At 31.5% G+C, this 9863-nt stretch overlaps 1 protein-coding gene across 1 annotated transcript; it reads right to left on the bottom strand.

Moving 5' to 3' along the window:
* Window positions 1-235: 235 nt before the first annotated feature.
* On the bottom strand, window positions 236-5516 carry LOC127708095 (28S ribosomal protein S34, mitochondrial-like). Its single transcript, XM_052212922.1, has 2 exons — window positions 5297-5516; window positions 236-778 (listed from the first exon to the last, which is right to left on the bottom strand). Exons 1-2 carry the CDS (start codon window positions 5474-5476, stop codon window positions 452-454), a joined length of 507 nt encoding a protein of 168 aa, XP_052068882.1. The 5' UTR covers window positions 5477-5516; the 3' UTR covers window positions 236-451.
* Between the last annotated feature and the right edge of the window lie 4347 nt (window positions 5517-9863).

Raw genomic sequence — 9863 nt, 5'->3', positions numbered from 1 at the left:
ATCAGTAATTGGTAAACAGGGTTTAAAAATGTAGGCAATGTAATGTAAAGCTTGACACTTTGTATATACACTTTTTTACTTAAATCATGTAAATAATGTACAATTTGTATGTAAATGTAAACATCTAGATGTCTTTTTTTTATTGGTGTTGGGTTGCTGTCTTATTGACATATATCCAACACCTCTTTTTATTCATATCATTAAATAAATTCTACAAACAGTATGGTACCAAGTTGTACACAAAGTATTTATTGGTTTAGTCACTGTTTGATTTTTTATGGCCTTAACACTCTCAACAGAATATGTTATTGGAGGCTTTTTCTTTGTATAATTGTTTAAAAACACATTTAGTTCAAGGATATCTGATGCAACATTTATATTTCTACCACACAATAAACAAATTAGATTTTGAGGGACTTGATAAGATTTTGAGGGACTTTATAAGATTTATTCACACGATGCCTATCACCTTGTCTCCTTCGTCTTGTACATAATCTTCCTCAAATCCTTCAGCACCTTCAGGTAAGTTTATTTTTAACAATGGTTTTTGAGGTAAGTTATTCCTTGCCTGGAGAATGACTCCCATCAAAGGAGGAAATGGTATAAGTTTAGGTACATATTTTGTCTCTTCAAATACATCTGTTATCTGACAGTATTCTGCTTCCTCCTCTTTTGGAATAAGTTTCCAGTCTTTTTGATGTGGTTTTTCAACTTTTTGAATTCCACATTTTTTTCCTCTAAATATGCGTTCTCCCCACACTTCACCTTTCAGTAAATTCTGAAAAAGATAAATGCTTAACCATTATTTAAAAATCTAAGAATCTGAAATTTTTTTAGTTATTGAATGTATTCTAACCATCATTACCCAATGTACATGTACAATATTATTGTCAATGTATGTATCTCATCAGCACAAAAATGAGGAATTTTTAGGAAAATCTCTAAAGCATTCATGATTGTTATTCCTAGAAAGTTTTTTTTAAAAAGTAATTTTTCATTCTTGTTTTAGAGAGGAGGAAACGCATTGACCATCAGAATAATAATTGATTCTGGTTGTCATGATTCTTAAAATAGTTTTATTCAAAAAGTTTTAGAAGATACATGTACATTGTGTCCTACAATATTCAATGTCATATAAAATGACCATTAGGATTTACAAATGTACCTACATGTATCATCAATGGTCAAAGGGAGATAAATGCAAATTGTCATTTATAGCAGAAATATAATGTTTAACAGGTTTAGAAATAAAATACTTCCTACTTATCATGCTTATACAGTAGATCTTTAGTTAAACCCATATCTGGTTAGCTGCCTCCATGTTGAACTTTAAAAATCAACATACTTGTCCATCTACTTGCATAGAAGATGGAATTCAAAGTTATGGGTACAATAAATGGACGGAACAACTGAGCTGTAACTAGACAGTAATAACAGAACATTCACTATAATAAATTGAATAACACATATCTGAGAGATTGTTACCCCTCGAATCGTTGTCAACCTTGCCTTCGCCTCAGTTGACAATGTTTTCTCGGTGAAACAATCTCAGTCTGTGCCAAACTCTTTTGGTTTCTGTCTAACATTAGGTCAGACAGTGTAAAATTGAGAATGGAAATGGGGTGTATGTAAAAGAGGCAACAACCCAACCAAAGAGCAGTGTAGTAGGTTTTGTCTAAATGAACAGATTTTTGTCTGTCCGAAACAAAATCAATTCATTCAGCTTATTGTGTTGTTTATGTTTTTAAATGTACTGTGCTGTTTTATGTTGATATTCATGGTAAAAATTGCATTTCTTTCAGGAAAGCAGTTGATAAACTTTATCATGATTGCTTTTTGTCATGATTGCTTCCTTCATCAGTCATGTTACGTTACAAGGGCTTACCGCCATTACCGGGGATAGCCCTTGAAAATACTTCAGAGTAAACATTTTACCCGGAAGTTTTCATTTCTATTGATCTGTGCGCATACATATCAAAATACATGGACAGTTTTATTTTTACCCAATTTAGTGACATATTAACCAAAATATTGTCCATGTAAGGAGCAAAACAAGTTACAAAATGTAAAATAAATATATGATCATGATGATGGATGGTTATTTAATGTCCAGTGTCATTGCACACGGAGTTATTGCTTTCTCCACGAGTGAATTAATAATATGGGTGACATTTCTCTATTCCTCAGAATATTTGTCAGTTTTGAGATAATTTAATAAACTACGTCTTTGGCACAAGAGGTGCTATTTCTACCTCTTCTATTCCGTGTTATAAAAAGAAAATTTAATGAACTAGTGCCGATTGTTTATCGAGATACAAAATTTTAGAAAGAGACAAATGATTTAAAGATTCCAACAAGGAACCAGTTCTACCATTTGTAACTTCTCGACCCTTTTACTTCACTTACTTTTACGTTAATGTAAGTGAGCGAGAATGCCCGAGTAGTTACGTTACGATTGCTTTTTGATTGGTGCTCTATTTTAAGAACGAAAGTAGATTTCTTTAAATTACGCAAAAATAATTCCTCATTTAGGGTAAATAACGCACTTGACAGTAACTAATAGGATTGGGAATGCATAGTTTTAAAAATAATTGGGTTCTCCTTTGAATGAATTGGATTTTTAAAAGCTGAGAAGAACAATTGAACTGGGTTTTCTATTGCTTTAAATGCGTAATTACGCAAACACGCAACTTATCTGGAGCTCTGAAAAATTAAACAATATCATATAAAACATATAAGCTCTAAGGGGCAGTTCTATAAAACTGGTCCAAGTTGTCTTTGAAACTAATCTGATGGACCAAAACATAGTTTCAAACTGTCAGCACTGTCTCTGAAACTGATTAGAAGTGTCCTTAAATGGGCACGAGTAGTGGTTCAAACTGGTCAAGTTGTTTTTTCTTCTTCTTCAGATATACAGTATCAGCTTCATATGATTGATGATTATGAACTGTTGCATGTGCGGAGTATGTGATTAAATAATATTCAATTAATAGTTACACAACAAAAATTTTTGAATTTGTAGATAACATGATATAGTGATATTTACATGAAAAAAGCCAAAAAGTGATTAAGAAATATGTAAATTGATATTTATTAAGTTACTGTATGTTGTGGAGAACAGTTGGTGACATTTTGGTAAGTAATTTCCTCTTCAAAACAAACTTCTGTCAAAAGAAGTGATGCCATATATTCCTACAGAGTCTGTAAAAATGGGGAAATTGAAGATGAACAACATTTCTTATTACAATGTAATAGATTTACCTCAAAAAGAGAAATATTAAAAAATAAAATAAATGTTACCGTACTGTGACCTATAATGGTTTACTTTTATAAATTTTGACTTGGATGGAAAGTTGTCTCATTGGCACTCATACCACATCTTCTTATATCTATATATTTAAAATACAGCTTAACATTATCACTGATGAAAAAATATCTCTATTGGTTAACAATAGCTCAGCATTATTACTAAGACTGTCTTCCTCTTTCATATCAGAGTGTCTAAATATAAGGAATAGTGAACTAATATGATACATCAATATGTAACTTTTCATTCTATCATGATATGTTATTATCATGTAACTTTTAATTCTACCATTTCAATTAATATAATTATATATATGCAATAGGTCTTAACCAATAATTGTTAATGAGTTTTTGCCAATAAAAAATATTTGTATTTGTATATCTATGTAAATAATAATATGAAAAAGTGTGGACGAATCGACTCTGGCCGAGCTGGTACTGTTGCCGAAACACCTTGTGGTCGACATATCCAACTATCGCGGTCATCACGTGACTTTTACAATTCAGTTGTATATCATTAATGGCCGATTGATTATCAATGAAAATGAACGGGCAACATAGATTAAACAATCATAACTTTTTTGTTCCATTGTGTATTTTACCTTCCAACCCCGCGTTTTATAGTATTTTCATTTTTACAATTAAAAATGTTTTAAGTTTCAGTTCAGAAATATGATTTCTTGCTTCAAATTAAGTTTGAAAATGGAGGTGACATAACCACACAGCCTCCGTTGACTTCTTCGTTAAAACTCAATAAAATTGCAATGGGACCTTCTTATATGATCAATTTTCTCAACTTATTATTTGTTAATAATATCCTTCCAACCCCTAAAAAGATCGACAACTTATTCATTTAAATGAAATCGAAACACATATCAGTTTAGGTAACAAACTTTTTGCTTCAAAATTTGATTGAAAAGTTTACATTTTGGCATTCGTTAACAATATTTTGAAAATGGCGGCCGATGTCGGAAGTGAACAAAGACACGACATGTATTCATTTAGCAATTAATAAAAAAGTAATTTGTGAAATATTTATGAAAGTGTGTCTTATTGTTTTTAGAAATTTCTTATTTCACCTTAAATTTGATATATTTATTAGAAACAGTCTCTCGCACTCAAAACAAAGATTTATATGCATCAACCATGCATTGTTTACCTTGACCATGTTGACAGCGTAGGTCGACTTGTGAAAATATATATTGTAATATTTTTACGATGAAAATCAAAAAACTGTTGGATGCATGCGTTTTCAGTTTTTGTCTTACCTTAAAGCAGCATAGAATCAACTATTTTGTCTTTTTGATAAAGTGGATACATGCTTTTTGTTTTGATAAAATTTCGAAGTTACGAAAAAAAATGGCGACCAAACAATTTTCAAACGTAGACGATGTTCGACACTAATTTTGCCCATGCAAATAACACAATTTAATTTCACTGTTTATATTGCAATTAAATATGACACGTTATTGTCACTCAAATAATACCCAAGGACATAGCTTGATTAAGGAGATATTAAGTCATCAACATGATCAAAGAAAACAAACACGGCACCTAATCACGATGTAAGATCATGTAAGTTTTGACAAGCCTTATGTAGAATAGTATGGTCCGATTCTTATAGAAATTATTTTATGGTATTATTTTATATTAATAAAAAAAACCTCGAAACCCAGAGGTGAAATATATATATTTTTCAATTTTCTCAATCATTCATCACACGGGTCACCAGTAAATTTTTCATAATCCTAATTAAACCAGTTACATGCAGAGTTATCGAACGTAATTATGACTGGTATAGTTGCATATGAACTGGTTGTGTGGCCAAAACGTCTTGAAAGCAGGTATATGACATTAAGAATAAGAATAAGAAAACTTTATTTTGATTCGGCATGGTTTAAAACATACAAACATAAGCTCTTGAGAGCTTTTCACTGAATATATAAAATATACATAATTTTCAGGCATTTGTCAAATTTATAAAACATACCGGTTCGGAGAAATCTGGTTTGACATTGGTTAAAACGTAATAACATTTCTCTGGATATTCCCGCTCCTCTCTTGTACGAACAACAACTCTTCCGACACCATTATTTCTCAAATTTGCTGCCAACCAAAACAAAGTGTTCCCTCGAAAAAAGCTTTTTTTCCCAACAAATCTAACTGGCATGTTTAACCGGAAGTTTATCTGGTAAATTAAACATACGAACCAGGAACCAGGGAAAATTCTTAATGACTAAAAGGTAGATTTAATTTAAAATATAATTTTTGGGTGCTAAATTGTTGGAAGATTAGAGAAAGTGATTTATTAAAAAAATATATTGTGGCTAAAATATAAATATGTAATATATTCTATTTATTGATGGAGTATAGTAAATTCATTACTCCCAACTCGTGGCTTGTGGTATACAGTTTAAAAGGAGAAAGGAAATATTTTTACAAAACAAATAATTTTGATGTTCATAGTTCGAAGAAGTGAAAATTTATAGTAATACCAAACACTTATCAGATATAACCCTGAATAAGTAAACAGTAAATAACAAAAAAGCATTACAAATAGTATCAACAGGTCAAATTAACAAGAACGTACGATTTGAGAGTACTCGCAGTTGGGTCATTATAAAAAACATGCAAATTTCGATGAAGTAATATTTGGAAAAACGATGTCATTGTTTAAAACATTTAAATGTGTCCCTCTATTCTATAGTATGGTAGCAACTATTTTCAGAAATATGCAATGGGAAAAATGAAGGGTTCCTTCAATTTTAACAATTTTAGGTCATCCTTTGATAGAATCATGTCAATGGTGTTACCAATTTAAAACATGTATTTAGGTACTAAATATTATTGTTAAACATCAAACAATTGTTCCAATTTGTTGTTAAGGTTTAAATTAATACTTATTGACATTATTCCTCTAGCTATACATTATTTTTAAACATAAATTTCAGAATACATTGTCGTAAAAAAGTTGGCTGTCCTAATTATGGCTGTTGTAAATACTAAACTAGAGGCTCTAAAGAGCCTGTGTCGCTCACCTTGGTCTATGTGCATATCAAACAAAGGACACAGATGGATTCATGACAAGATTGTGTTTCGGTGATGGTGATGTGTTTGTAGATCTTACTTTACTGAACATTCTTGCTCCTTACTATTATCTCTATCTATAATGAACTTGGCCCAGTAGTTACAGTGGAAAATATTATGTAAAAATTTACAAAAATTTACAAAATTTATGAAAATTGTAAAAAATTGACTATAAAGGGCAATAACTCCTTAAAGGGACAATTGACAATTTTGATCATGTTGACTTATTTGTAGATCTTACTTTGCTGTACATTATTGCCGTTTACAGTTTATCTCTATCTATAATAATATTCAAGATAATAACCAAAAGCTGCCAAATTTTCTTAAAATTACCAATTCAGGGGCAGCAACCCAACAACGTGTTGCCTGATTGGTCTGAAAATTTCAGGGCAGATAGATGTTGACCTAATGAACAATTTTATCTCGTCAGATTTGCTCTAAATGCTTTGGTTTCAGAGATATGAGCCAAAAACTGCATTTACCCTATGTACTATTTTTTAGCCATGTCGGCCATCTTGGTTAGCAGGCCGGGTCAACGGACACATTTTTTTAAACTAGATACCCCAATGATGATTGTGGCCAAGTTTGGTAAAATTTGGCCAAGTAGTTTCAGAGGAGAAGATTTTTGTAAAAGATTACAAAAATTTACGAAAAATGGTTAAAAATTGACTATAAAGGGCAAGAACTCCTTAAGGGGTCAACTGACCATTTTGGTCAAGTTGACTTATTTGTAGATCTTACTTTGCTGAACATTATTGCTGTTTACAGTTTATCTCTATCTATAATAATATTCAAGATAATAACCAAAAACTGCAAAGTTTTCTTAAAATTACCAATTTAGTGACAGCAACCCAACAGCAGGTCCTCCGATTCATCTGAAAATTTCAGGGCAGATAGATCTTGACCTGATAAACAATTTTACCCATGTCAGATTTGCTCTAAATGCTTTGGTTTCAGAGATATACGCCAAAATCTACATTTTACCCCTATGTTCTATTTTTAGCCATGGCGGCCATCTTGGTTGGTTGACCGGATCACCGGACACATTTTTTTAAACAAGTTACCCCAATGATGATTGTGACCAAGTTTGGTTAAATTTGACCCAGTAGTTTCAGAGGAGAAGATTTTTGTAAAAGATTACAAAAATTTACGAAAAATGGTTAAAAATTGACTATAAAGGGCAAGAACTCCTTAAGGGGTCAACTGACCATTTTGGTCAAGTTGACTTATTTGTAGATCTTACTTTGCTGAACATTATTGCTGTTTACAGTTTATCTCTATCTATAATAATATTCAAGATAATAACCAAAAACTGCAAAGTTTTCTTAAAATTACCAATTTAGTGACAGCAACCCAACAGCAGGTCCTCCGATTCATCTGAAAATTTCGGGGCAGATAGATCTTGACCTGATAAACAATTTTACCCTATGTCAGATTTGCTCTCAATGCTTTGGTTTCAGAGATATACGCCAAAATCTACATTTTACCCCTATGTTCTATTTTTAGCCATGGCGGCCATCTTGGTTGGTTGACCGGATCACCGGACACATTTTTTTAAACAAGTTACCCCAATGATGATTGTGACCAAGTTTGGTTAAATTTGACCCAGTAGTTTCAGAGGAGAAGATTTTTGTAAAAGATTACAAAAATTTACGAAAAATGGTTAAAAATTGACTATAAAGGGCAAGAACTCCTTAAGGGGTCAACTGACCATTTTGGTCAAGTTGACTTATTTGTAGATCTTACTTTGCTGAACATTATTGCTGTTTACAGTTTATCTCTATCTATAATAATATTCAAGATAATAACCAAAAACTGCAAAGTTTTCTTAAAATTACCAATTTAGTGACAGCAACCCAACAGCAGGTCCTCCGATTCATCTGAAAATTTCGGGGCAGATAGATCTTGACCTGATAAACAATTTTACCCTATGTCAGATTTGCTCTCAATGCTTTGGTTTCAGAGATATACGCCAAAATCTACATTTTACCCCTATGTTCTATTTTTAGCCATGGCGGCCATCTTGGTTGGTTGACCGGATCACCGGACATTTTTTTAAACTAGATACCCCAATGATGATTGTGACCAAGTTTGGTTAAATTTGACCCAGTAGTTTCAGAGGAGAAGATTTTTGTAAAAGTTAACAGACGACGCCGGACGACGACGACGACGACGACGACGACGGACAACGGACGCAAAGTGATGAGAAAAGCTCACTTGGCCCTTCGGGCCAGGTGAGCTAAAAATACACTTAAATTGAATATATGTATAATGTATAAGATGAAATGATAAGAATATGCTTAATCCTTCGTATACAACCTAAAAACGCTTTCATTTATGAATAAAAATTAAAAAGTATCGCATTTTTATATAGTAACACCACTGACTCTTCAGTAACTCCAATGACACAAAAGTATCACCATTGACAACACATTTCAAATTTTACTTTTATTAAGTACTGAACACAAAACAGAGAACACTGAGCAAAAGAAAAAGAAGAAAAAATAATTCGTAGGCTTAAAAATCTCAAATTATATAACATAATATCAATAACTAAAAATGTCAGTCGTGTTACTAAATAGTGTCATTGGTGTTACCAGCATACACCAGTTTTTGAAAACTTTGTATATGTAATACATGATATTGTTAAAACATTGTTAAATAAGTATTGTTTGTTATAAATAATATGATGTTTCGCTTGTTAAACATGAAAGAAACACCAAAAAATGCTGATTGTCATAATATATTCAGTGGTGTTACTAAGCTGGTCAATGGTGTTATTTTATTAAAATGGTCTCACCATTGACAGTAACACCATTGATTTTCAGGTGTATTTTAAGGTTTAGTTACAAAATAAGGGCTCCATTCCTCTATTTTATATGGTGTTCCTGGTGCATGTTTCTACAATCAATATATTTCATAATTCAAAGTTCAGGAATTTAAAAAAAAAATTTTTTATAAGGGTACACCATGGACACTATTTTCAATTACGATATAGCTTGTACTTACTTTTAATATTTTTTTACTAAATTTTCAACATAAATGTTTGTTTTCTTTTGCATAACATGCTTACAGGTAACATTGATAAGGGAGAAACTATTGTAAATGCTGAAATATTGAGAAAGATAACTCTTACCCTACCAATTTGTCTTTTGGTTACACCATTGACTTAAAAAATGAGACTTTTCCTTTTGGTTAAATTTTTTATTATAAAACCAACATACACCTTCCAAATCATTAAAAAAATGTTTGTATGTATCAAATGCAATAAAAAGTGATAATTTCTAATAACAAATGAAATGAATTATAGCCCTATTTCAGGTCTGAAGGGATTTATAGTAAAAAATAACAGTTGATTCTGGCTATATCCAAGGGTTTGAGAAAAAATTAAGAATGTTTTTATAACATTTCATACTGTAAACTGTGTATAGTGTATCACAAAACATTCATATCTTTCATATGCAATAGTT

Source organism: Mytilus californianus, unplaced genomic scaffold (genome assembly GCF_021869535.1).
Source record: "Mytilus californianus isolate M0D057914Y unplaced genomic scaffold, xbMytCali1.0.p SCAF_7, whole genome shotgun sequence".
NCBI classification, from domain to species: domain Eukaryota; kingdom Metazoa; phylum Mollusca; class Bivalvia; order Mytilida; family Mytilidae; genus Mytilus; species Mytilus californianus.
This window is presented reverse-complemented; position numbering and strand designations above follow the sequence as displayed.

Coding starts and splice junctions, on each gene's coding strand:
- LOC127708095 (XM_052212922.1), bottom strand. CDS start 5,476: ATGCCAGTTAGATTTGTTGGGAAAAAAAGCTTTTTTCGAGGGAACACT. Junction 779..5,296: donor AACCAGATTTCTCCGAACCG/GTATGTTTTATA, acceptor TATCTTTTTCAG/AATTTACTGAAAGGTGAAGT.